The sequence below is a fragment of the Nyctereutes procyonoides genome, unplaced genomic scaffold (genome assembly GCF_905146905.1).
Source record: "Nyctereutes procyonoides isolate TBG_1078 unplaced genomic scaffold, NYPRO_anot_genome, whole genome shotgun sequence".
Lineage (NCBI taxonomy): Eukaryota > Metazoa > Chordata > Mammalia > Carnivora > Canidae > Nyctereutes > Nyctereutes procyonoides.
The window spans coordinates 49,466,993-49,494,978 of NW_026575140.1; the positions used below are offsets into that span (position 1 = coordinate 49,466,993).

General features: G+C 43.4%; 1 protein-coding gene across 5 annotated transcripts in view; it reads left to right on the forward strand.

The window, feature by feature from the left end:
• Positions 1 to 27,986, forward strand: part of SPECC1 (sperm antigen with calponin homology and coiled-coil domains 1) — a 279,346-nt gene that overhangs the window by 76,874 nt on the left and 174,486 nt on the right. For all 5 annotated transcript variants that reach the window (XM_055305614.1, XM_055305611.1, XM_055305610.1 and 2 more), the window contains exons 2-3: positions 6,458 to 6,628; positions 15,018 to 15,153. In XM_055305614.1, the coding sequence (XP_055161589.1) occupies positions 6,482 to 6,628; positions 15,018 to 15,153 (283 nt within the window). In that variant the 5' untranslated portion in view covers positions 6,458 to 6,481. The remainder of the gene's footprint in view (positions 1 to 6,457; positions 6,629 to 15,017; positions 15,154 to 27,986) is intronic.

The window sequence follows — 27,986 nt, forward strand, 5'->3', positions numbered from 1 at the left end:
CACAGAGACAGAGAAGCACAGACATAGGGGAGAAGCAGGCTCCATGCTGGGAACCCAACTTGGGACTTGATCCTGGGTCTCCAGGATCATGCCCTGGGCCGAAAGCGGCACTAAACCGCTGAGCCACCCGGGATGCCCTCGCATTTAATTCTTTGATGTGAAACCACATTATAGGTAAGGAAATAACTACTGATTAGTGGCTATCCACTCCTTGGGATGTTGGCTTCTTGGTTCAGCTTTGGAGACAGCAGGATGGCCCCGGGCAGTGATTCTGAGCCTTCATTGGTCTCAAAATAGCTTCCAGATTATAACCTCTTTCTAGGGTCTGCATTTCATATTCAGTGACCCGATTTATCCCAGATTATATCCTATTTGCTATGGATCTCTGCCTTGTGGCAGCATTTCATAGTTTCTGCAAGTTCTTACTCCATTTCTGAAGTGGATTGTTTTTTTCTTTTTTTCACATTTGAGACAGTATGGTTAATGATGTACAAATGTTCTTTTCCATTTAGATTTTGTTTTATCACTTCTTGGCTCTCGTTTTCTTTAAATGTCTTCTGCTACTGACATAAATTTCAGTTTGCCATTTTTCTTCTGATACCACATGGGGATCTATTCTTTTCCTTATTTACTAGGAAGGAATCTCAGGCTAATGGGATAACTTCTCAGGACCACAGGAAATAATAAACTTTGAAGGATTTCCTGTGGCCTCCAGCAGAAATCTGGGATTCCCACTGCTGCTCCTAAAACATTCTCAGCATTAACATTTTGATATTAGATGGGAAACGAACTGGGTGCCCATCAAAGAACTAGTGTTCAAGGAGTCTTGTTCTTCCCCTAGAACTGAGTTTCTCAACCTCAATTACTGACATTTTAGGTCGGACACCTCTTCGTTGTCGGGGCCGCCCTTTGGATTGCAGGATGTCCAGCAGCATCTCCAGGTCTAGCTGATAGCACGTCCCAAGTTGTGACAACCAAAAATATCTCCGTACACTGCCAGATACCCCCGGTGGCAAGAGCATCCACTCCAGTTTACGACCTACTGTTTGAGGTCAAGAGCAAACTCAGCACATGTTCTAAAAAGCTCGAGTTAGATATTTTCAGCATGTTGTTCACTTATGTTCTATTTCCTGCTGAGTCCCCTGGTGATTGAGCTATGTGAACATTCATATTTTGTTAGTTCTCAGACTTGAATGTTTCAGCTTTCCGCTTCCTGGTGCTTATTGTACTTGTAGTCAAGACCTCAATGCCTCTCCCACTCCCAGACACTCATTATTTCGTGATCGTCCAGAATGGTTTCCCCGTCGCCCTTCTGTTCTCTTGCCTTAAAAAGGTCATAAATCTTGAGGCCCCGAAACAACCCTTCCAACACAGGTTCTGAGGGCAGCGATTAAGTAGCAGAGTAACGCATGTTGAGGGAGTGGGAGATATTTGCATGCGCTCTGACTTTCCCCTGGGACCAGACACCTAATCGTATTCCTAAAATACCTGTTATATCTTCCTCCTCTCCCTCTCTTTTTTTTTTTTCTACTTTATGCCATATGATTTATGAGTTGCAGTTTATTTTTATTTTTTTTAAACTACTTTTTTTTTTTAATTTTTATTTATTTATGATAGTCACAGAGAGAGAGAGAGAGAGGCGCAGAGACACAGGCAGAGGGAGAAGCAGGCTCCATGCACCGGGAGCCCGATGTGGGACTCGATCCTGGGTCTCCAGGATCGCGCCCCGGGCCAAAGGCAGGCGCCAAACCGCTGCGCCACCCAGGGATCCCATGAGTTGCAGTTTAAATATAAGTCTAGTCTCTTCTGGAAAGGAAAGAAGCTCTATAAGAAAATAAAATAATTGAAAAATGTAAAGGAAACAGCCCTGGGAAGACCCTCTTCCCACCCTTGTGGGAGTGGGTTCCTAGATTTAACTGTAATTTTTTCATCAGCTTGATCCTTTGAGATGGTTTAGGAGGATTTGCAGAAATCAGGGAATTAACAATAGAAACCTTAAAAAAAAAAGATTCTTGTACTTGGTCAGAAGCCACCTATTTATTTTCTGTTACTAACTTACATCCATAAGGAAATTATTATTCACCCAGTAGTCACACCTGTTTTCTCAGTAGCTAGGCTATATTAAGGTTGGCGCCAATTCTCAGGATGGGAATGTGTCTGCTCTCAGTATTTATTTTCTTCTCTACTTTCCCTCTTTCATGTTTCCACAAGAAAATAGGCTGTTCTGTATACAGGATGAGCACTTTCCTTAAATCCAGTATGTTTGGCTTCTGCCGCTGAAATTGATTTAATGGATCCATTGCTGTGTACCGTTGAGATAATAGAGCAGAGCAGCCCTCCGCTGAACACGATTAATAGTGTTTGTGGGGAAGGCACCTAATATTTGCTGAGTGTCTTTTGTGTGCCTGGCCCTCGGTATCCATGTTTTCTTTCCATCTGCACTAATAACTCCACTTTATTTGGTGAAGATGTTGAGAATCGTGTGGTGTTGGAAAAGCATCCCGAGTTCACACAGCAAATGGTGATGCTGGGTTTAGAGCAGGAACATTGGATCCAAAAGCATTCCTGCTTTCCCATGGAGCAAAGATCAGCCACAGAGGCCATATCCATACCCGGTGTTTAACGGCCAATGACAGCTGGGCTTGAATCCTGGCTCCATAATAAACTGCGTGATTTGGGCAAGTCTCTTAATCCTCCTGTGCCAAAGAAGTTTCCCCATCTGTAAAGTGGGGGTGATACTTACCTCCTAGGGTTAGGGTGAGGATTTACAGAGACATCCATGAAGAGTACTTTGCAGTGTCTTGCCAGGCTCAGAGTGGCATAGAGTAGTTGCTCTCCCACACTGCACTGTTTCTATAACTAACTGGTTCCCTGCGTCAAAAGTGGAGTGCACAAAAAAATCTGCAGAAATCCAGGAATGGGACCTATGGGCACCTGCTCCCCTTCCCACAGGAGGCCTTCCTAGAAGTGGGCAGAGAGCAGAGCCAAGGCCGGCCAGGCACTGCCAGTGGACAGCTCTGACCATAAACCTCTCCTGTCCCAGGAGAGCCTAGAGCTGGGTATACACAGAGCAAGGAAAAAGAGGCAGTCTCTGGAAGATGTGGAGAGCTCTGGGAAGACACTGGTGCAGGCTGGAGGTGAGGGCAGGGCAAAGTTTAGTAATGTCCTAAGCCATGAGAAGGGGGAGCAGGGCGCCAGGCTAGTGTTGGGTCTGACCAGAGTGTTTTCCTCACACACTAGCTCTCATCCTCTTATCCATCCCTGGGACGTAGCAGTGACCCTGCAGAGCCTGATATAGCTCCAGGTATCCCATCCTGTATGCTATATAGGGTTCTTTCCGTGGTTCATAGGAGTGGGACATTAATTATCTCATTTCTGTATATTTTAAATCTGGAAAGAAGGTAGAATTTGAAGGGAAGAATCTGGCTGGTATGTGGTTCCAAAATAGAAGCCTTAGTCTGGGAAAAAGAATGAGAAAAGAGAGTGAAAGGAACCAAGAAAGGAGGATAGCATGGTGAACAGGAGAGGTCCAGATGACACAAGCGCATGGCTACATCCATTTGGAAATAATTTGATTGGATTCAGAAGGTTCTAGGAGAAATAGAGAAAGGAGGAATGATATAAGTAAGGTAACCCTGAGAATTTTGCCTCAGAACAAGTAACTCATCAGTTTTTGAAAAATGGCTGGAGATGCCTGGATGGCTCAGCAGTTGAGTGTCTTCCTTTCTCTCAGGGCTTGATCCTGGGGTCCTGGGATGGAGTCCCCCATCCGGCTCCCCGCAGAAAGCATGTTTCTCCCTCTACTTATGTCTCTGCCCCTCTCTGTGTGTCTCTCATGAATAACTAAATAAATCTTTAAAAAGAAAGAAAGAAAAGAAAAATAGCTGAACATTTTCCATGTGTACCACCCAGAAGATGGCCAGATTTGTCACCAGAGATTCAGAGAGGAGTTTAGATCTTGAGTTTTGACCAAGAATCACCTTGGTCTTTGGCAGAATCATCTTACGTTTTCATAAAGTAAGCCCTGTAATAGTCATTTTGAAGTAGTGGTAATCATATGTAAAAGGATGCCTTGATTAAATAGATATTTTATTTAAGTCATCTTCATAAGACAACCTGACACGTTGCAGGTTGGTTCTGTAGTAACTGATAAAAGTAATCAGTCATTTTCTTCAAGAATTATTCAGTTTGGGGCGCCTGGGTGGTTCAGTTGGTTAAGTGTCTGCCTTCGGCTCAGGTCATGATCCTGGGGTCCCGGGATGAAGCCCCATGTCGAGCTCCCTGCTCAGGTGAGAGCCTGCTTCTCCCTCTCCTCCCCACTCTTGCTCTCTCTCTCTTTATCTCTGTGTCTCAAATAAATAAAAATAATAAAAAAAAAGAATTACTCAGGCTCTGTCAATTCATTTATGTTGGGATTCCCAATAAAATTAGTCGCTGTGTAGTTGTCAACCTAGGATTGCTCTCACTGTTGCCATGGAAACCAGCATTAAAAATCATGGGTCAAGAAAGAAAAATAATTGGTGCTAAACATCAGTAAAATACACAAGAAGTAATATGGAATTTTAAAAAAGAATCATATTTGGAACGAAGCTGAGGCTAATAAGGTTCAGAACTAATCACATAAATGAAGTCGTGGATAAGTTTTCTCAGTAGCACTATAGAAAACAGATGACAAAGTCTTTAAATACATATCTCTTCACCTGTAGCCACGTTCGCACAGCCTCGGGTATAGTGGTGCAGAAGCAGTTCCAGGTAGATTCTGGGACACGTGCCACCGCCAGCTAATCACTTTAGGAATAGGAACTGGCTGGCCCTGGCCAAGAGGCATGTCAGTCAAAATGGTGTCTTGCAGCCAGGAGAAGGAGACAAGAACTGGAAGAGATCACTGCCTGAGGCAGGCTGGGGAGGGAGCCTATTGTTTTTCTGAATGGTGGCTAATGGGGTTTACTGGGATACGGGGCGCTCAGAAGTGGGCGTTGCCTAGAGCTTGGCACCAGCTATGACCCCTCCCTTGGGGACAGTTAATTAGACCTCCAGGTTCTACCAGCAGTGACCACTGGAAATAGCTGTCTGTCACCTACAGATGTTTTTTAAAATGCATTTTTCTGGTTTGTGCCTTTGAAAGGATGCGGCACAAAAATAAATAAATAAAAATTAAAAAAAGAAAGGATGAGGTACTACCTGTGGTTTTGGTATTCTGCGTCACACCCTTGGCCATGAGAATACACAAAGGCAGGGGCAGAGCTAGAGCTGAATGAGCCCCCAGAGAGCACTTACTCCTTTGCTGTTGCGTTATTGAGAGAATTAACTGGCTCCGAGGGGGTTGAAGGGTCCGGAGGCGGCAGGCCCCACCTCACTCAGGCACGAGAACCCTGACTACTGATGGCAAGACTCAGGCTGCCTTCCACACCTCTGCCTGCAGGCCCTTGAACTGCAGCCTGCTACTTAGCACCGATTTCTTTCATAAACCAGTTCAGTGAGGGGGTAGCTCTGCCTCACAATGTCAGGTCTGACCAATTAAAACATGCTCCATTAATTTTTAAGTGATACCCATTTTTGCCCGAAAGAAGGAAAATGCTGTGCTTCTGGGAAATCCAAGTTTCAAATAATTCATTTAGATCCATTTGAAAATTAGATAGGTCGTGCTTTTGTCAACCTGGAAGCTGCAAGACTTACGGACACAGAATGTCTTGACTCAGGCTGCCCTGTTTTAAAGGGATATGCATATGGCATATGGGCACATGGAATAATAGTATAGCCTAATGATGGTAGTACCATACCATATGCTAGTATAGTGATACCCTCACCGCCAAGGAGCTGACATTTTGCTGAAAAGTAATGTAGAACATCCGTACTATCTCACACATGGTTTCTTTTTTTAAAATTTTTATTTATTTATGATAGTCACAGAGAGAGAGAGAGGCAGAGACACAGGCAGAGGGAGAAGCAGGCTCCATGCACCGGGAGCCCAACGTGGGATTCGATCCCGGGTCTCCAGGATTGCACCCTGGGCCAAAGGCAGGCGCCAAACCGCTGCGCCACCCAGGGATCCCTCACATATGGTTTCACTGATTTGGAAAAAGCCAATGTAAAGGGGGCACCTGGGTGGCTCAGTGGTTGAGCGTTTGCCTTTGGCTCAGGACATGATCCTGATGCAGGATTGAGTCCTGCATCAGGCTCCCCATGGGGAGTCTGCTTCTCCCTCTGCTTATGTCCCTGTATCTCTCATGAATAAATGAATTTTTAAAATCTTAGAAAAAAAAAGCCAATGTGAAGCTGTACAAAGTAGACTTCAAGCAAAGGGGTTAGTTAGAGAGAATGCTCACCGTGCAACCCAAAGAGAAGCCCTCCTTCTCTGTAATAATGGTGGGAATGAGGAGATGGAGGAAAGCTCTGTGATGGTGCTCAGCATGTTCGAGCTGTGGACATTCATGCTTCTGTTTTCAATCTTGTGCAGAGAGACAGACGCACTACGACAAACATGAGGAGTGCAGCCAAGCCCTGGAGTCCAGTCATCAAAGCAGGCAGCCATGGGCCAGACCGGGCGCGGCCCCTCCCTGCAGCTTCTTCGGGCATGAAGAGTTCTAAATCTTCCACCTCACTGGCGTTTGAGTCCCGGCTCAGCAAGGTACGGATGAAAACGCCCAGTCCAGGGCTGCTGAGTGCCCCCGGGGAGCCCTGGGTGCGAGGATTGAAGAGGGCAGTAAGCAAGCCTCATGGCCTCTCAAGGCCAGGAAGGATCCAAGGAGGGTCCCAGGAGAACCAGCCCATCCTGACCCAAAGGAACAGAGCAAAGAGGGTATAGCAGGGGTGCTCTGGGATTGAGGAAGGACATGTGCAAAATGTTTAACAGAAACTCAGATTCCCCTGCCCTGGATTCTGTGGACTCTCCAGTTAGAACTTTGCCCACAGAACCCTAGGAGATTGGGGGGGGGGGGGTTGAGATCACCAATGATCTTCTCAGTCCTGCTCATGGAGTTGTCAGTTCTTTCTTGTCTTAACTCCCCATCAGCAGTGTAAACATGGTTGATTATGCCCTCTGTCTGGGAATACCTCCTCTCAGTTGTTTCCTCCCTCCCAGGAGGCACCTCCCAGTCCCCACTGATGGCTGCTCCTCACCCTCTGGGCTTCTAATATCAAGTGGGCCCAGCATGCAGTTTGGGGGTCTCCTCTTTTCTAGCTGCTGTCACCCCCAATGCTTCCCTTACTATCCTGAGATGAGATTCAGAGATAGTATAACCTCCCTACACACATACTCTTGAGAAACCAATATAACATCCTATAAAAGGAAAAGAAAAGGAAATTAAAAATATTTAATTTGTGTATAATTAAATATATGTATTTCCATCTGTATCTGCTTGGGCGTGACTGCTGAGAGACCAAAGGCACTCCTTAGAGCACCCTGGATGGGGCAGCTGTGCAAGAAGTATGTTGTTTTCATATATAAAATGAAAGGATGCTTGAGGCTCAGATAATGATAAAAAGGCACTCCACCCTTGAGAATGTCTGCAGAATGTGTGAAAATTCTGTGGGGTATGGGACACTGTTGTGTGCAGGATTGCCACATGCGTTGCAGGACAACTGGGTTCCCTGTCCTCCCACCCATTAAAAATAAGTAGTGCCTCCAATCAGTATGATGAGTAAAAATGCCCCCATAAATTCCAGCATGCTTCCTGAGTGAGTGTCTGCACTGTCCCTGTCAAGAACAGCTGTTCTAGGTGTTAGCATCTGTTCTCGTGCATTTAGATACTACAGTTGATGCTTTTGATTTTAACATTTTCTTCTCTCTAGCTTACTTCACTGTAAGAATACAGTATATAATACATATCACATACAAAATATGTGTTGCTGAACTATTTTATTGGTAAGGCTTCTGATCAATAGTAGGCTATGAATCAAGTTTTGGGGGAGTCAGAAGATAGACATGGATTTTTGACTGCATGGGTGTTGGCACCCCTGACCCTTGTGCTTTTCTAGGGTTAACTCTATATGTGGATGGCATACAAATTGACATCTCCATGCAGGAGCACTCCAGCTGATATTGTGACATCGCCTCTTAGCTGTCTAACAGGTGCCTAGAGGGGCGCCTGGTGGCTCAGTCGATTAAGCGTCTTGGTTTCAGGTCAGGTTGTAATCTCAGGGTGGTGGGATTGAACCCTGCATCAGGCTCCGCACTCAGCACAAAGTCTGCTTGAGATTCTCTCTCCCTCTCCCTCTCCCTCTTTCCCTGCTTGCACGTGCACTCTTTCTTTCTCTCTCTAAAATAAATAAATCTTTTTTAAAACTAAAAATAAAAGGCGCCTAGAATGCAACCTGTCCAAATCAGATTCCTTCCCCACCGCCTCACCTGCCCCCATCAATCTTCCTGCTCCTCATGAGTCTTCCCCTTTGAGCAACTTCATGCTCTCAGTGACTCAGGCCAGAGCCACCATCCTGGGCCCTGATTTTCTCATATGCCACAGGCCATCAGCAAAATGCTATCACTTCTACCTTCAGAATCGATGCCAACTTCAGCTGGCTCCCACCGCCTCCCTTGGGACCACCTGGCTCATGCCACCACCTTCCTTACATGGCCTTCCTCAATGATCTCTGTCCTTTTGTCTTTGCACCCTACATTCTGGTCTCAGCAGAAGCCGGAGTGGTCCTTTCAACACATATGTCATCATTTCTCCATTTAAACGTCCCTCAAGGTTCCCCATTTGACTCAGAGTGAAAAGCAAAGTCCTTGATATAGCCAGTGATGCCCTGGAGATCCTATTCCCTCTCAGATGTCATTGCCCCCTCCTCTGCCCTGCTCCCTGGGCTCTGGCCACACGGTCTTCTGGTGCCCAGGGGCACTGTCCCTCTGTGAGCTAGGTACACTCCTGAAGCAGCCTGTTTGCTGCTCTTCTGCCTGGAGCGTTCCTCCTTCCCACCCCTATGCCTTGGCCTCTCCTCCTCCTCCTCCTCCTCCTCCTCCTCCTCCTCCTCCTCCTCCTTCTTCTTCTTCTTCTTTCTTCTTCTTCTTCTTCTTCTTCTTCTTCTTCTTCTTCTTCTTCAAGACTTTATTTATTTATTCATGAGAGTCACAGAGAGAGAGGCAGAGACACAGGCAGAGGGAGAAGCAGGCTCCCTACTGAGAGCCTGATGCAGGACTCGATTCCAGGACCCTGGGATCATGCCCTCAGCTGAAGGCAGACGCTCAACCACTGAGCCACCAGGGGGCTCTCAAAATGTTTTTTAAAGCAATGTTTAATAAAAAATGTCTGAAGTCCAGCAAGGTTTCCTAAGGACAATGAAGTGTTGGCTGGTTATGCCAGGGAGGGATAGGTCAATTTTTTTGGAAACTTCTTCCACGGGGAAAATGTCAGGGGAAAAGCAAAAATCCATGTTGTCATTTCTGATTCTTAGGGTCCCCAGGTCTTACTCTATAAAGGGGAAGCATTTGAGGGTCAGGGTAGCAGAATGAGCCATACCAAGCCTGTGCTTCCCTAGCTCTTGTCACATTTCTATGCTTTTTCCATTTTTCCCTTTCCACATCCAGTATTGGGTAAAGGATTCATTTCCCTCAGTAGTTTACTATGGAAATGGCAAGCACCCAGAGAAGTTAAATGACAGTGACACCCATATACCAACCACCTGGATGCTACAGTTGCCATCTTACTATATTTGTGTTATAGTGAATGGATACATATGGGATGGATAGATATATTTGAATTAGTCACAAATAGGAAAACTGAAACAAGTCTCGCAAAGTTGAATGAAATGCCCTACTTCAAATACTGGCCCCAGCCGCAGGAGCAGAGTAAGAACAGGATGAGGGACCAGGAGCCCAGATGGCCCAAAGAGTGTTACTGTAGGTCTTCCCTATGCTGCTCAAACCCTGGGGTGCTCCGAGGCAGACAGGCCACTTCATTCCAGCCGTATTAATAATAATGCCCAAGTCTATTAGTCAGGACCCCCTTCGCTGCATATGGCAAAGCATTGGCTGGAGCTAGCTTCAGCAGAAAAGTAATGGATTGAGCAGATCTGAGGTTTCTATGTCATTTGGAGAAAAAGGTGCAGGCTTGGAGCTCAGAAAGGCCACAACCTCTCTGAGTCTAGACTGGAACATACCAGTCTCTGTTCCTCTGTTGCTCATCTCTGCTTGCCTCTGACCCTCTGCTCCTCACCTGCTGATGCTTGTTCTCCTTCAGCAACCTTACATAATCATTCTCTAGGAGTGCTGCCCCTGTGCTGCCCGCTACGATGGCCACTAGCCACGTGCAGCAGTTGAGCCCTCGAAATGTCAAAAAAAATTTTTTTTAAAGATTTTATTTATTTATTCATGAGAGACACAGAGAGAGAGGCAGAGACATAGGCAGAGGAGAAGTAGGCTCCATGCAGGGAGCCCAATGCAGGACTCGATCCCAGGACTCCAGGATTACGACCTGAGCCAAAGGCAGATGCTCAACCGCTGAGCCACCCAGGTGTCCCTTGAAATGTCAAAATTAAATGTGCTGTAAGGGTGAAATACATACCAGATTGTGAAGAGTCAGTACAAAAAAATGTAAAATGCCTTATTAATATATTTTACATTAACTGATAATATTTTGTGTTGGGTTAAGAAAATATATTCTTAAGGTTAATTTATTTTACCTTTCATTTTGCTTTTTTAATGTGGCCACTATGCTTACGTGGCTGGTGTTATATTTCCATCAATGGTGCTGTGCTAAACCATTGGTTCATAGAGTGTGGTTCCCAGATAAGCAGCATCAACACCAACAGGCTACTTGTCAGAAATGCAGATTCTCGGGGCCTCACTCCAGACCTTGGGAATTGGCAACTTGAGGTTGGTGTTGGGCAGATTGGAAGCTGGGGTATAGGCAGAAGTCTGCATTTTAACAAGCCCTCCAAGGATTCTCATGCACACCTCAAGTTTGAGAGTCACTGCTCCAGCCATAACACACTTCTACCTTTGAAGATGGGATTAGATTACATGTAATGATTTTAGAGCTTTAGATTCTACTCCCTGCCCCCATCTTTGTGGAATCGAGAGGAATTTCTTAGTTACATTAATCTGTAAGCCATTCAAACTTTTTGCTTCTGTATGCTTCCATGTGCAGGTGCTCAGCAGCTTAAATATCAGTGAAAGCATTATTGTAAATACCTATTACACATATCAGTGTAGCACCTGAAGTGCATACCTGCCTAGTGATCCTCTCTGTAACAAACCAAAGATCTCAAGCGGTTGCCAAACTGCATTCAGGGACCAGGAAACAAAGCCCAGAGTGCAGCCATGAATAGAGACAGAACAAGAATTACTAAGACTAGTGGCTTCCCATAGATGATGCTACAGCCAAAAAAGAGTGACAGAGGAAGAGATCTGCTTCAGAGGACAGGAAGGACCAGTTTTTCTTCTTGTATGCTGCCTCCTGGGGGAGCTTTCCCAGCAATAAATCTTTCTAAGATAGGATGCCTTGTGGAAGGTGCTCCCCTGTAAAAGCCTTGCTGCCACCCAAATTCCCCACGCTGTGTGGGAAGGAGATAGCCTGATGCTGTCCTCTTGCCTGGAAAGGGCAGGATCGGATCTATTTATAACACAGAGTGGGACCACCAAGGGGTAAGTCTCCCACTGCTTGCTTACTCCTGTCCTTTCTGAACTCCGCCTGTCATCTCACCAAGATCGGAGCTCTTTTTTTTTTTTTTTTAAGATTTTACTTGTTTATTTGAGAGAGAGAGCGAGAGAGCGAGCACACAAACTGGGTGAGGGGCAGAGAGAAGCAGACCACTCAGTGCAGGGAGCCCAATGTGGGGTTCCATTTGGGGACATGGGATCTTGACCTGAGTTGAAGGCAGATGCTTAACTGACTGAGCCACCCAGGGGCCCCAAGGACAGAGCTCTTACGGAAAGCTGGAATGAATGGGTGGTAAATTCTACCCCAGGGTGCCACAGCCGGGGGGCTGAGCCTGAAGATGGGTGGAGGCTGTGATGGGATCGAAGGAGGCAGTTTCAGTTAGGGGAGGGTAGGGGGATTGAAAGGATGGGAAGAGCCTTCTGCTGTGGAATTTGATTGTTCTACACTTTGCATCAGACTTACTGATTTTAGTACTGTCCAAAAATCAGACAGAGGACAGCAGAACCCACTGCAAATGCTAGAAATTTCCGTTAACTGCAACAATTTCCCTTTTTCATTCGAGGTGTTGTCCAGGGAATTTTCAAAATCTAAAATCAGAATTGATTTTCTTTGAGGACCCAGGAAGGCATCTGGGCATGCTTCCAGGCAGAGCAAATAATAATTTTTTTTTCTATTGAGAAAAAGTTGCTGACATCATGAACTATTGCCATTTAATACTAAACACATATTTCACTGGTGACCTGGCAGATAATTTGAGAGGCTGGAGAAATTGGGTGCAGGGACCCTTGTTATTCTGAGACAGAAAGTAGAGAAACAGTGATGGAGTCCCCATAGGAAGAGGAATCAAGTGACTTCTTCCACAACCCAAGTGGCATGTTTAGTCCTGTTGTTAAACTAGGGGTCTGTGCTACTGGTCAGAAAATACGATTCTGCTTACTTCTAGTAACTAGAAGTGCAGGCAAATCATCCTTTCAGTATTAGCTATTTGTTTTTTAAATGAACAATTTGTTTAAAAACATTGATCAGAATTTCTGGACTAATAGTAAGACTTTTGCCACCCTCCCTCTTTTAGAAAGTAGGCTATGGAGAATTACTGTTTCATGAGTAGAGTCTCACTTCAGGATGATGGGCGTGGATGGTGATGATGGCTGCACAACAGTTTGAACATATTTAATGCCATCGAACTGTACACTTCCAATGGCAAATTTTATGTTATATTTTACCACAATAAAAAATTTTCTAAAAGAACAGTGGAGAGAAAAGGAACAAAGTAGACTAGCATTTGCACGGGTGGAACCAGGGCCTCGCCCAAATTATAACCTGCCCCTCATTTTCCTTTTTTTTTTTTTTTTTGTGGAAGCCAAACACACTTATAACAAAGTATGTTATTAATCTGGTCTTAGCTATACAGCTCATTGAATTTTTACATATGTTTGTATAACCACCACCAAGTCAAGATATAGAACATTCTGGGGGCACCTGGATAGCTCATTCAGTTGAGCGGCTGACTCTTGTTTTCAGCTCAGGTCAGGATCTCAGATCTGGTCAAGATCTCAGGATCTTGTTCCACACCCTCAGAGACTTCTTTCCCAGTTAGTAACTCCCCCAGAAGTAACCACTATTTTAACTTCTGTCACCATTATTTGGTTTTACCAATTCTTAACTTCGTATAAATGAAGTCAGGAAGTATATACTCTTTTGTGTCTGGTTTCTTTCATGTAACATGTGTGTGGGATCCATCCATTTATTAGTGTAGCAGTAATTCTTCTTTTTTTTTTTCTACTGTGTACTTACCGTTGTATACTTGCCCCTTCATGGGACGCCTGGGGGGCTCAATGGTTGAGTGTCTGCCTTTGGCTCAGGGTGTGATCCCAGAGTCCTGGGATTGAGTCCTGCATCAGGCTCCCTGTGGGGATCCTGCTTCTCCCTCTGCCTATGTCTCTGCCTCTCTGTGTGTCTCTCATGAATAAATACAATCTTTTTAAAAAAATAATTTGCCCCTTCTGTTGACAACCATTTGTATGGTTCTACTTTTGGGCTACTGTAAATAAAGCCACTGTGAATGTTCCTTTGATGAACCTATGTACTCATTTGGATATAGACTTAGGAGTGGGATGACTGAATCATAGGGTGCAAATATTCTGCTTTAGTAGATCCTGCCAGTTTTACAAAGCGGTTTAGCAGTCCACACTCTCCCACCAGCAGAGCATGAGAGTTCCAGTTACTTCAGAACCTCACCAACACTTGGTTTGCTTGTTTTTTTTTTCTCTTTCAAGCCATTTTGCAGTGTGTGTAGTAATACCCTGAAATCTAAACAATGCAAAAGTGGAAATGTTTGTGTGTGCACGCACAAATATTTAAACACCTAACCTTCAGTAAATGATCCCAAAGCCAGTGGAGCAGGAGGGAGTAGAGCCGTTGGGGTCTCAGCCAGTGTGTGTGTGTGGCGGGGGGGGGCTGCTTGCTCCACATCTCCATTGACTTGAGGGCTTTTTCACACTACTTTTTCCAGATGTCATGTAGATTCGGGATGGCTCCGGGCATCTGCCTGGCTCCAGCCTTCTAATTCTATTCTTCTTCAAAGATATTCTTTCAAGAAGACTTAGAATGGTGGAGAAAACTTATTTGCAGTGTTTCTCATTAACCTTGACTATAATTTACCTGGGCCGACCTGTGAGCTCCTTTAGGGGCTCCTCCCCCTTAGACTTCAATTCCTCTCAATAAATGTTTTATGCTGGTTCCATGACAGGGAAGAAAGCAGAAAAGGAGCAGAGAGGTTCTGCTTTCTTTCTGTCTTCCGTTAGCAGTGCTCCAGAAACTTCCTCTCTTCCCTTTGAACATGTTGTCTGTGTGAGGTCATATGCAGAGTGCCTGGTGTGGAGCAGGTGGTGAAGATTTGGATCGTTGCTATCTCATCCTTCTACTTCCTCTATATATATGTGCATGTATATATACATATTTGTACATATATACACATACATACATCTCTGTGACTGAGATATGTATTTTTAAGCTATTTTTTGTTGTCCTTGAATTTTTCGTGCATTACCCTATCTTGCCTTTTATGTGCCTCACAGTTCTTTCTTCATCGGCACCCATCTTTCAAACAAATAAACAGAAAAACAGTGTTTTTTAAAAAACAACAACAACACATTATTTGAAGTGTGACATGATGGGTAATAGACATCCATAATCTTATAATATATTTTGCAATGGTAATGGAAGATCATACTCTGACCTGTAAATGATAGGCACAGGTTTACGTAGCTTTGCATTTTTCCACTGCACATGATCGTGCTCCTAAGGGTGCCTTTAGTGCATCTTAACCACCGGGCAGGTGGTACCGCTCAGAGCTTTCTTGGTGTATAGCATGGCTTACTGACAGTGTATGCTTTCATCCTCCCTCTATCTGTCTCTTAGCTCAAGAGGGCCAGTAGCGAGGACATGCTCAACAAACCAGGAAGTACCGCCACTTCGGGGGTAGTTCGACTGAAAAAGACTTCCACAGCTGGAGCCATATCCGAGCCTGCTGAGAACCGCCTGAGGAGCAACCCAGGTAGGAAGGAGGTCAGAGGGCCCCAGGCAGGAGGGACTCACGAAAGAGGGACCCAGGCAGGGAGGACCCAGGAACAAGGGGCCCAGGCAGGGGGACCCAGGAATGAGGGATCCAGGCAGGGGGGACTCAGGTAGGGGGAACTCAGGAAGGAGGGACCCAGGCAGGGGGGACTCAGGCAGGACAGACCCAGGAACGAGGAACTCAGGAAAGAGGGACCCAGGCAGGAGGGACCCATAAAGGGGGGATTCAGGAAGGAAGGACCTAAGCAGACCATTCATCTTGGCGATATGAAAAACCTTCAATGACTCCTGCATCCCTCCCCTCATTAGATGTGTGTTATTGGCTCTCATTCCGGGCCAGGATGGGGTTTAGGCAACAATGTCCCTGCCCACAGGGAGTTTACATCTAGTGAGGAGCCGGAGGAGAGACAAAAGGTAATGAGAGTACTGAGGCTCCCTCTGTCCATCCAGGTGTCCATCTGTCACCGTGTGTGTGAAATCCTTTGGCGGTCCGGGCAAGGTGGTGTATGTTCTGGGGTTGTGTTGGTGTGGGGTACATTAGAGGAGTGAATGATCCCATAGGTCTCTCGCAGACGTGGGTGTGCAACATCCTTCCTGGATCCTCTGGGACGGGGAAGACCCTCTGAGTCACTTAGGTGGCAGTGGCCTCTGGAACCCACAAACTTCCTCAGTTTTGCTGTTTTCTGAGAATCAGAAAAAGGTTTTTTAATCATCCTATTTGAGTTCAGAGCCTGGGAAGCATAAAACATCAGGAATGTATTTAATTTTCTTTAGGTAGACATACATAAGAGCTAAGATTTCCATGGTCCAACTGTTTCAATGCAGATATCTGTGTATTGATAAACTAAGACAGGAAAATAGCTGAAATATGTCATTATTAATTTGTAATGGATGTTGCACTGTGGTATTCTTATGATTTCTGCATTCTGCACAAAACACCACAATCCGGATTAGCTTTTAAAGGTATATTTTAATTTATTCAATTTTCAAACAGTTGAATCTACAAAGAATATATGTGACTTTTTTTTTTGGATGTAAGGGCCTCATATTTCTTTTTTTTTCTTTAAAGATTTTATTTATTTATTCATGAGAGAGAGAGAGAGAGAGAGAGAGAGAGAGAGAGAGAGAGAGGCAGAGACACAGGCGGAGGGAGAAGCAGGCTCCATGCAGGTAGCCTGATGTGGGACTCGATCCCGGGTCTCCAGGATCACGCCCTGGACCAAAGGCAGGCGCTAAACCTCTGAGCCACCGGGCTGCCCAGGGCCTCATATTTCTGTACAATGGTTGTACTATTTTAAAGACTGATTTCATACTAAATACAGACTTTTGGTTTTAAAAATACAACAAATGAAAGTATAACTTTTTTTTATCATGCCAACCTAAACATTAATTCCAAAAGTTAACAGCACCGCTAAAAAAAAAAAAATGACAGAATCATCTCACTCTCAAATATTGATGTAAAAATGTGGAATTGAAATACAAGCAAATAGAATTCAACAAAAAATTAAAAGAGTAATAGTGTAGATAGCAGCCGAGTGGATTTATGCTTTCCAAGAATGTGTTAGTATTTGGAAATTTAGGAATATAATCTGTTTCACAACATTAATAGACCAAAGGAGAACCATTGGTCATCTCAATAGAGATGGAAGACACGCTTGGCAAAATTAGCACTTTCTGATTTAAAAACAAACTTTGGATATACTATAAATGTAGAGATACTTCTCTAGTGGGATACAATATATGTATCTCAAGCCAAAGCCAGGGCTGTTCTCAAGGTTGAAATCTTGGAAGTATGCCACTAAAGTCAAGAATGATTCAAGATTGCCCATCATTACCACTGTCATCTAAATTTTTCTGCAAGCATTAGCCAAAGTAGTGAGACAGGAGAGCTCTAGCTACAGAAATATTGGAAATGAAGAAACAAAAGATTTTCTGCAGAGGATAACATTGTATGCTTAGAAAAATGCTTAAAATTTCCTGAAAATTGTGGCATTAGAAAGAAACTTAGAATGTCCTGCAGATCTGTTAGATACAACAGGATTTAAGTGTGTGGTTGGTTATAGAATATCAAATATAAATAGCTTTCTTATCAGTAACTGGTTAGAAGAGATAAATAATACAAGAAATGATCCCATTTATAAAGGAATATAAAAGGTAAAATACCAAGGAATAAACTTAATATTACAAAAGCCTGTATTTTTTTTTAAATCTTAAAACTCTCTTGAAGGACATTGAAGAAGATGTAAATAAGTAGAAGGACATACATCGTTCTTGAGTAGGAAGATCAAATATAATAATAATATATAAGTATAATTATATATAAATATATTAATATAATAAGAAGTATAATATCTTAAATATAGTAACATTGTCTAAATTATTCTATGACTTTATCTTCATCTCAGTTAAGATTATCAGTGGGAATTGATTGGGAGTGCAAACCCTGGTAAAGTGATACTGGATTTATCAAAAACAGTGGTTCTCAACTGGGGGCCTTTTTGCCTTCCACCCTAATCCAAAGAACAACTGGCATTGTCTAGGGACATTTTTGTCATAATTAGGGGGGTGCTACTGACATCTAGTGGGTAGAGGTCAGGGATGCTGCTGAACATCCTACAACACATAGGACAGCCCCCCCACAATAAAGAATTGTCCAGCCCAAAGTCTTAATAATGCCTCTGTTGATAAGCTCTGATCTCAAAGACTAAGTATTCTAGAATAACCAGAATATTTCTGAAACACAGTAATCAAGGGGCTAAATTTAAGCATCTTGGAACTGGAGAATAGGTATGCAATTGAGCAGAACAAGGGAGAAAATCCAGATTACACCAAGGGTAATATGATAGTATAGGATAAAAGTAGCATTTTTTTTTATCAAGATAGATAATTCATTAGAAAATGATGACTGATTGGGTCTTCAGGAAAAAAATAAAGCTAAATCCTTATCTCATTCCTCTCATCAAAATAAATTTCAAGATTTTGGTATTATGAAGTGAAACCCTGAATGTGGGAAGAGAAAGCCTCAGAGTCAATTTGTAGTCTTGGTCTTGGAAGGGCCTTTCTAAGTAGAAACAAACACAGAAGCCATATAAGAAAAGATGAAAATTGGGCAGCCTTGGTGGCTCAGTGGTTTAGTGCCGACTTTAGCCCAGGGCCTGATCCTGAAGACCCGGGATCGAGTCCCATATCGGACTCCCTGCATGGAGCCTTCTCCCTCTGCCTCTCTCTCTGTCTCTCTCTGTCTCTCATGAATAAATAAAATCTTTTTTTTAAAAAAAAGATGAAAATTCATTTTGAATATAAAAAACTACTTTGTAAAAACAGGGAAGTTATTTGCAATACATGTAACGAAAGGCTTATTTACAAAGAGTTTATATCAATCAACAAGAAAAAGAGAAAAAGAATAGAAAAAGGGCAGTTCACATTAAACCATAAAGACAGGTACTAGGAAAGATGCTAAGTCTCACATAGAGGTAAAGAGTTGTAAATCAAAACAAGAATTAATATACTATTTCCTCTCATAGATGAACATACTAAAACAGTTGATTATTTCTGGTGTTATTAAGGGTGTAGGGAACTGGCGCTCCACATATAGTTGATGTACAAGGACAGTTTGATAATATCTGTCTAGATTTGAAATGCATATAATCTTTCACCAAGGATTTCTGCTCCTTAGCATTTAATATTACTGATTTACTTGAAAGAGGATGATGATCTATGTGGATAGTTGTAACATTATTTTAACAGTAAAATACTGGCAACACCTGAGTGTGTATCAGTACACAGTTGGTGGCATAATTGTACCCATAGAGAAAGATCAAAGTATATTAGTAAGTGGGGAAAATAACATGGTGCTTATGATCTCGCTTGCTGTGATTTTTAAAAATATACAGTAATTTAATATTTGAAATCATAACATTTTTCTGGAGGGATTAAAAATGATTATCTTTGAGGAGTTACCAGAATTGGAAGTTGTGAGGGAAAGAGCCTGCATATTAGATATTTCTATATTGTTTGAAATTTTTTTATTTTTTAATTTTATTAAGATTTTATTTATTTATTTGAGAGAGAGAACAGGAGTGGAGGGGAGGGGCAGATGGAGAGGGAGAAGCAGACTCCCCGCTGAGCAGGGAGTGGGGCTCAATCCCAGAATACTGAGATCATGACCTGAGCCAAAGTCAGACACTTAACTGAGCCGCCCAGATGCCCCCTGTTTGAAATTTTTTAAACATATAGATACATATGTGTGCTTTAAAAATTAAAAACAGAATAATATACAGGTTATGACCTAAACTTTTTTCTTTTGCCTTGACCAATCTTCCCCGTCTACTTGCCTTTTGTAGTGTTTATTAACCATTTTTGTTAATGAACTGTTTGGTTGTTTGATCACAGCATGTTCTTCCTATGTTCAGAATTCCAGAGAAAGACTTGGGTTTAATACTGGCTCCTAAGGTGGGTTCACTCTCCCCTCCCCCCTCCAGGGCATTCAGGTGCTTATTTATCAAATTAAGGAAATCCCTACCCTGCTATGTGGAGATGTCCTCAAGACAGTACTCTCTAAACTATAATGGGCTACTGGAATGCAAGATACAATTATTATTCCTATCATTCCCATTCGAATTCAGTTTGCCACATACTTTGTTACAATGAAATTACATCCTTTAGATTAATAGAGTTGAATCTGAAAATTACATTTTGTCTCTGGAAATCTATTTTTAAATGTAGCCAGTCCTCCACAGTGTTTTAATCAGCTTTGGGACAGCTGGCGCTTTTGTGCATTTGTCATGTATCCCCAAACTGCCTCACTCATGGTGAATCCAGACCCACGCATCATGAGCCAGCTGTTGGGCTGCATGGTGGGGGATGCTGCCCATCAGCCAGTTGCCTCTGGGCTGGAGGTGTCCCACCTCTGCAGATGTCCAGGAGTGTCAGGTAGTCATTTGAACACTGCATCACATTTTGTCTTTTTTTTTTTTTTTCACACATGTGAAACCAGGGAAGGAAAGTACTGGTACAAGTAATCAGTGCAGGTTTTTAAATCTCCATACCATGAAGACAAAGATGTGAATATTTGTGTTAGAAATGGCATCTCCATTGGATGCTGGATTTACCAGACTTACATCAGTTCTCTATATGTTAAGAGATATAGTTGATTTCTTCTTTAAGGAAAGATATAATTATAAATCATATGTAGACTCTTAAGGGACAGAGTTATTTCTATGGCCCTCAAGTCTTAGATTTCGAAATTTTGGCTTTGGGATAGGTTTTCTATAATGTATGGTATGTATTATCTGTGTTTTCTTTCAACTATACCAATCTTAAAAAGGATCTTGTCATGAAATTATAATATAGGGACGCCTAGGTGGCTCAGTGGTTGAGCATCTGCCTTTGGCTCAGGTCGTGATCCTGGGGTCCTGGGACTGAGTCGTGCATCAGGCCCCTGTGAGGAGCCTCCCTCTGCCTATGTCTCTGCCTCTCTCTCTATGTCTCTCATGAATAAATAAATAAAAATCTTTTTAAAAAATAAATTATAATATAGTGTTATGTTTTAAATACTTTGGTTAGGAGTGCCTGGGTGGCTCAGTCATTTAAGCATCTGCCTTTGGCTCAGGTCATGATCCCAGGGTCCTGGGATCAAGCCCCACATCCCTGCTCAGCGAGAAGTCTGCTTCTCCCTTTCCCTCTGTGTCTCCACCACCCTCCTCCCCCTTGTGTACACGGGTGCGCATTCCCTTCTCTCTGTCTCAAGTAAATAAGTTAAATCTTGGGGGGAAAAAGTGACAATGTGGTCCTTTATCCAGGTCAGGAAATTTGGCTTCAGAAAGGCCAGTTGAGGGGATCCCTGGGTGGCTCAGCAGTTTAGCCCCTGCCTTTGGCCCTGGGGCGTGATCCTGGAGTCCCAGAATCGAGTCCTGCATTGGTCTCCCTGCGAGGAGCCTGCTTCTCCCTCTGCCTGTGTCTCTGCCTCTCTCTCTGTGTGTCTCTCATGAATAAATAAATTTTTTAAAATCTTAAAAAAAAAAAGGGCCAAACGAGTTTGGCTTTGTAACTCCTATGCCCACCCAGCGCTTCCACACTCAATATGTGCTCCTACTGATCTTCAAGATCAGTGTTATTAAACCTGTCTGCATTACAGCCCAGATGTGTCCTTCTTCCTTTCCTCCCATTGTGCATATCTCATCTCACCCTTAGGAGTTGATTTAGAGAACCGAGTGGTCCCTTGCGTGTAGGCAGTTGGCCTCCTTTCTTTTTTTTTAAAAATTTTTTTTTTGGGGGGAGTTCAATTTGCCAACATATAGCATAACACCCAGTGCTCATCCCGCCAAGTGCCCTCCTCAGTGCCCATCACCCAGTCACCTCAACCCCCCGCCCACCTCTCTTTCCACTACCACTTGTTCATTTCCCAGAGTTAGGTGTCTCTCATGTTTTGTCACCCTCACTGATATTTTCACTAATATTACTCAGCCATTAGAAACGACAAATACCCACCATTTGCTTCGATGTGGATGGAACTGGAGGGTATTATGCTGAGTGAAATAAGTCAATTGGAGAAGGACAAACATTACATGGCCTCACTCCTTACCACATCCAGTGCTCATCTCAGGGTCCCTGGGAATGTTGGGAGAGCGCCCACAAAGCTACCGAGGAATCCAGCCACTAGATGGCAGCCTTATCAAAACTCTGCCGCTAGGAGCCCGCATTCTGCCCAAAGGTGTAACTACCAGACATGAGAAGCAATCCTCCTTTTAATCATTTGTTAAATTCAACAAATATTTTTGAGTGCCTACTATGTGCCCAGCACTGTTCTAGGAAAAAGGAATCGTCAGTGAGCAGGACAGAGATGCCTGTGTTCACAGAACCACATAGACCTGCTTGGAAGAGGTGATGAAGTCAGCGGGGTAAAAAGGGGTGACCCGAGGAGGACAGCAGTGGGAAGACCAGGACAGAAAGGCCAAGGAACAGAAGAGTGATGATCTGACTTAATTCTGAAGGGAGTCCTTGGCTGCTTGCTGAGCTTGAATGAGCTTGCTGAGGATGAATGAAGTGGGAGCCCAGGCTGGGAAGGAGGTGGCCTGGGCTGGGTGGTAGCTGTGGAGCTGGGAGCAGGTGTCAGGCTCTGGGTGTATTTTGAAGGTGGAGTCAACATCCCTCAGCTCTTCTGATGGGTTATTTTTAATTGTGATAAAACACAAATGACATAAAAATTATCATTTTAAACTTTTTTTTTTTTTTGAGAGAGAGAGAGATCACAAGAATGGGGAGAGGGAGAGGGAGAGGCAGAGAGAGTCTTAAGCGGGCACCACTTTCAGCCTATAGCCCAACACAGGACTCGATCTCACAACCCTGAGATCATGACCTGAGCTGAAATCAAGAGTTGGACACTTGAAGGACTGAACCACCTAGGTGCCCCTCATCTTAAGCATTTCTTTCTAAGTGCACAGCTCAGTATCATCAAACACATTCACACTGTTGCATGGCCATCTCTACCATCCACCCACAGAGCACTTCTTTTTTGCACAGCTGAAACTCTACCCTGTTCAGCACTAACCCTTGCTCCTTCCTTCCCTAGCCCCTGGCAACCACCATTCTACTTTCAACCTTGATGAATTTGCCTGTCCTGGGAACTTCACATATGTGGAATCAGGCAGTCTTTAGTGTCTGACTTATTTCACTCAGCATAACCTCCTCAAGGTCCTTCCATGTTGGATACCATTAATATTATTAATGCTGAATACTATTACGTTGTATGCATGCACCACACTTTGTTTATCCATTCATCCATCAATGGATATCTGTGTCATTTTCACCTCTTGGATGCTGTGAATAATGTTACTACAACCATTGGTATGTAAATAGCTGTCTGAGTCCCTGCTCCTGATCCTTTGGGTTTTATAGCTCAGAGTGGGATTGCTGATTCTCCCAGTAGGTTTGAGGTAGATGTAGGGTCAGATTTCTGCTCAAAATGTCTGTGGGGCAAGTGAGCTGAGATCTGACAGGTACACCTGTCCCTTCTGGACACAGCGCTTGTCCAGGAGGAGGTACCCATGGATGAACATAATAAAAACTGGCCCTACAGATGAACATGATAAAAACTGGCCCTACACAAAAGTGTTCATTTAGATGGTTCTATACATAGCACGTGTGAAAATTAAAAGAATGCATTATTTTAAATTGGTGTCAGTGTTTTCTCAGAGTTAAGTAAATGGAATATTCAGTGCCAGTTGCACCTTGGCCAAACTCTGTGTTAATGCTCATGGAATCTCAGACATCCCAGAGTACGAAGCAGCCGTGATTCCAGCATCAAAGTAGGCTCGCTTCCAGAAAGGTGTTCGTGTCCTCAGTTACATGCGTCAGACCCAGAGTAGCTTAGGCTCCATGATCTAAGATGCTTGTCCTCTTTGACATGGGAAGGCACTAATTCCTCTAACGCAGAAGGTGGATGTTCTTATTGCCATGTTACATACGAAGGAACAGGCTCAAGTGGGTCTGGCAGTGTTCCTAAAATCACACCCAGTCTGAATTCTTCCCTCTGTCACATTCTTTGCCAGGGTTGGGGAACCTGTTTTCTTCCCCCATCATCTTTGTCTATTAACGGAATTACCATCCATAGCTCACATTCTTGCACGCAGTGTGCTCACCACTGTTCTAAGGACTTGATAAGTATTATCTCCTTGAGTCTCCACAATAACCCTAGGACACAGGATCATCACTCTCCTTGCCATTTTCTAGATCAGGGAAATTAAGCAGACTATGCAAGGTCAAGCTTAGTACATATTGGGACTGGAACTTGCCAATGAGAAAACAGCCCGAGAAACTATGGTATGGGTTGGCTTGCTGGCATGAGAGTGGAGGTAGAAGAATGATGGCGGTCTCAGGAACAAGAGGCCAGAGAGTGGGTGGGTTAGGCCCGCACACAGGGAGATTGCTTCATGAGCCGGGATGTGAGGGTCTTGAGAAATTGGGGTGAAGGGTGGCCAGTGGATGCCTACGAAGGGGAAGAGGATGTTGGGTTCCACAGCATGGACTTCAGAGATGGATGGGGGCCTTTGGCAGGATGGAGGAGAGACAGTTGGAAAGTGACAGTTCGGGGTGGGGAGGATACCCACACCAGCTCCTGGCCCGTAGAATCTGGAAATGTGAGAAAAGAACAGACCGGCTGGAAAAGGAAGCTGGGGGCATCATTGAGCCTCGGAAGTGATAGGACATTCAGAAATGAGGCTCAGAATTAGGGGTGCGCCGATTTCCACCGGGAGTTCTCAGGGGTCCTGCGGTTGTTGAGGGCGGAGGAGGGGGCACCGCGTCTGTTTGGGGATGACAGCCTGCACAATCACAGAATGCCAGGAACAAGGTTTTGCGTTTTGTTTTGGTTCGTTGTTGTTTTTTTTCCATAATACTATATGGATCATTGATTGATGAGTATGTTTTGTGGTTAAAAAAATTAATACTGTACATTCAGAATTTTCATTTTTCTTCTATCTTTTTCTACATTTAAGTTCACTTTTTTCTTCTGGTAAGAACACTTAACATGACCCCTACCACTTTAACAAATCCGGTATTGTTAACTACGGGCACCATGTTGTATGGCAGATCTCTGGACCTGGGGTGTGTTTGTTTGTTTTAAGATTTTATTTATTTATTCATGAGAGACACACAGAGAGGCAGAGACATGGGCAGAGGGAGAACCAGGCTCCCTATGGGGAGCCCAATGCGGAACTCGATCCTAGGACCCCGGGATCACTCCCTGAGCCAAAGGCAGAAGCTCAATCCCTGAGCCACCCAGTCTCCCCTGGAGCTGTTGTATCTTGCATGATTGAAACCCCACCCACTAAACAGCAACTCTCATTTCCCCTTCTTCCCAGCCGCGGGCAGCCACTGTTCTACTTTGCCTCTATGCAGAGAAGAGTCTGGCTCCTTTCTATAACTCATGTAAAGAGAATCATACAGTATTTGTCCTTCTGTGACCAGCTCATTTCACTTAGCATGTCTTCATGGTTCATCTAAAACTACCTTCCTTTTAAAGGCTGAATAATATTCTCTTGTGTGTAAGTACCACATTCTCTTTATCCCTTCATCAACGAGGGACCAGGAATGAATTTTAACTTCCGGCAGTGCCTGGAGTAACCCTGGTGTGAGGAGGCTTTGAACTTGGTACTAATGTCAATAAAGCCCTGGATTCTTTGCCTGATGGTACCTACAGTGGTTCCCTGCATGTCCCAGGAGTGTGTGGTCAGTCAGGGCTTTGGAGTGGGGCCAAGGGTTTCCTTCTTCCCTAGCACCGAGATAAAAGGTGGAGAGCTGGTTTGGGCTTGTTGGTGCCCCTGGGTTCTTTTTTGGGAGCTTGTGGTTCACAGAGGTGGGAGCTCTCCCTGAATTTCCCCCCAAAATATTGACATTTTTATAATCTTTCTATTCAGAAATGTGGGTGTCTCTCCATTTCTCTGAGATTTCCTTTTTGTCTTTCAATAAAGCTTGGTTTTCTTTTTCTCCCCCTCCACTTCCTCCTCTCACTGTTGAATTTATGTCTAAGTTTTATACTTTTAATACTATGTGCATGGGACTCCTTAGTCATTTTGTTAAGTAAGCTCTAGGCCCAACATGGGAATTGAACCCACCACCCCAAGATCAAAAGTCACATGCTCTAACTGACTGAGCCAGCCAGGTGCCCCTCTTTAGTCATTTTATTAATATAGAATGCTTCATAAATTTGTGTGTCACCTTCCATACTAACTTCTGTGTCATTCTAATTTTAGAATGTGCTGTGCTGATGTAAGCACTCATGGTATTTTTTTTAAAGATTTATTTATTTATTAGAGAGAAAGAATGCACATGGGAGGGAGAGGAGAGGCAGAGGGAGAGGGAGAGAGAGAATCCTCAAGCAGACTCCCCACTGAGCATGAAGCCCGATGTGGAGCTCAATCCCAGACCCTGAGATCATGACCTGAGCTGAAATCAAGAGTCAGATGCTTAACTGACTGAGCCACTCAGGCGCCCCTCATTGTATTTTTTTTAAGTAGAAATTTCCTAATATTTAATTTGTAACTCCCTCCCTCACTGGTACCAGTGGTTTCCTTTTATGAATGGTTTCCCATTGGTTCTCATGAGTTAGAATACTAAGTGGACAATTATATCAGCTGCAGATATCAATGCTTTTTGTCTCCTCCATTCCAGTAATTGTAACTTTGTTGTCATCGTTGTTAAGTTTTTCATTTTAATCCCAGTGTAGTTAACATAAGGTGTTATATTAGTTTCATGGGCACAATATAGTAATTCAGCAATTCTGTACATTACCCAGCGCTTATCATGATAAGTGTATTCTTAACCCCCATCACCTATGTCACCCATCCTCCTGACTCACCTCCTCTCTGGTGACCACCAGTGGTTTGTTCTCTAAAATTAAGAGTTTGTTTCTTGGTTTGCTTCTCTCTCTTTCTCTCTCTCTCTCTCTCTCTCTCTCTCTCTCTCTCTCTCCTCCCTTTGTTTATTTCATTTCTTAAATTCTGCATATGAGTGAAATCATATGGCATTTGTCTTTCTCTGACTTATTTCACTTAGCATTATACTCTCCAGCTCCATCCATGTCATTGCAAATGGCAAGATTTCCTTCTTTCTTATGGCTGAGTAATATTCCCTCACATATATACACCACATCTTTATCCATTCATTAGTTGATGGACACTTGGACTGCTTCCATAGTTTGGCTCTTGTAAATAATGCTGCTATGAACATAGAGGTGCATGTATCCCTTTGAATTAGTGTTTGTTTTTTTTTTTTAGTAAATACCTAGTACAATTCCTGGATTGTAGGGTAGTTCTATGTTTCACTTTTTGAGGAGCCTCTGTACTGTTTTCCATAGTGGCTGCACCAGTTTGCATTCCTGACAACAGTGCAAGAGGATTCCTTTTTCACCACATCCTCGCCAACACGTGTTGTTTCTTGTGTTATTGATTTCACCCATTCTGACTAGTGTGAGGTTGATATCTCATTATAGTTTTTGTTTGCATTTCTATGATGGTGAGTGACATCCAGTAGTTATGTCTTTTATTTCTGATTTCTGCTATATTGTGTGGGAAACCCAACCCAAGTTGTATTAAATGTTAGTGATGTCCATGTTTTCATTTTACGATGTCTTTGCTATTAAATAGGATGCAGAACGTTTGCTTGAGATAATGTTTGCATGTTTAGCTCTCTCCTTTCTGTTTTGCTCGGGGTTGGTAATAGGGTTGGTGATGGATTGAGTAAATGTCCTCCAGATGCTCTGTTATTACTTTGATTTTTTTTTTTTTAACCTGGACTCTCCCTCAGGAGATTCATATATGTGTATGTTTGGTCTTCTGGGTATATCTTCCACATCATATATTTTCTTTGATTCTTTTGATGACTTTCATTCATCTTCTGATTTCTTTTTCTTCCTTAAGATTTATTTGCAAAAAAAAAAAAAACAAAACTTATTTGCAAGAGAGAGAGTGAGCACAAGCAGAAAGAGCAGAGGGAGAGAGAATCTCAAGTAGAGTCTGTGCTGAGAGTGGAGCCTGAAGTAGGGCTGGATTCTAGGACCCTGATATCATGACCTGAGGGGAAACCAAGAGTCAGAGGCTTAATTGACTGTACCACTCAGCAGCCCCCATCTTTTGATTTCTTAAAGTTTACCACCTCCTACGCTTTGCTTTGCATTTCTTTACTTCAGCTATTGTGTTTTTAATCTTTAGACTAATTTCTCTGCTCAAATTATTTCCTCTTCATGACTTCTTGCTCTAGCTTCGAAGCTATAAAAAGCTCCTTGACTTTCACTGAGAATGCACATTAAAGATTTCT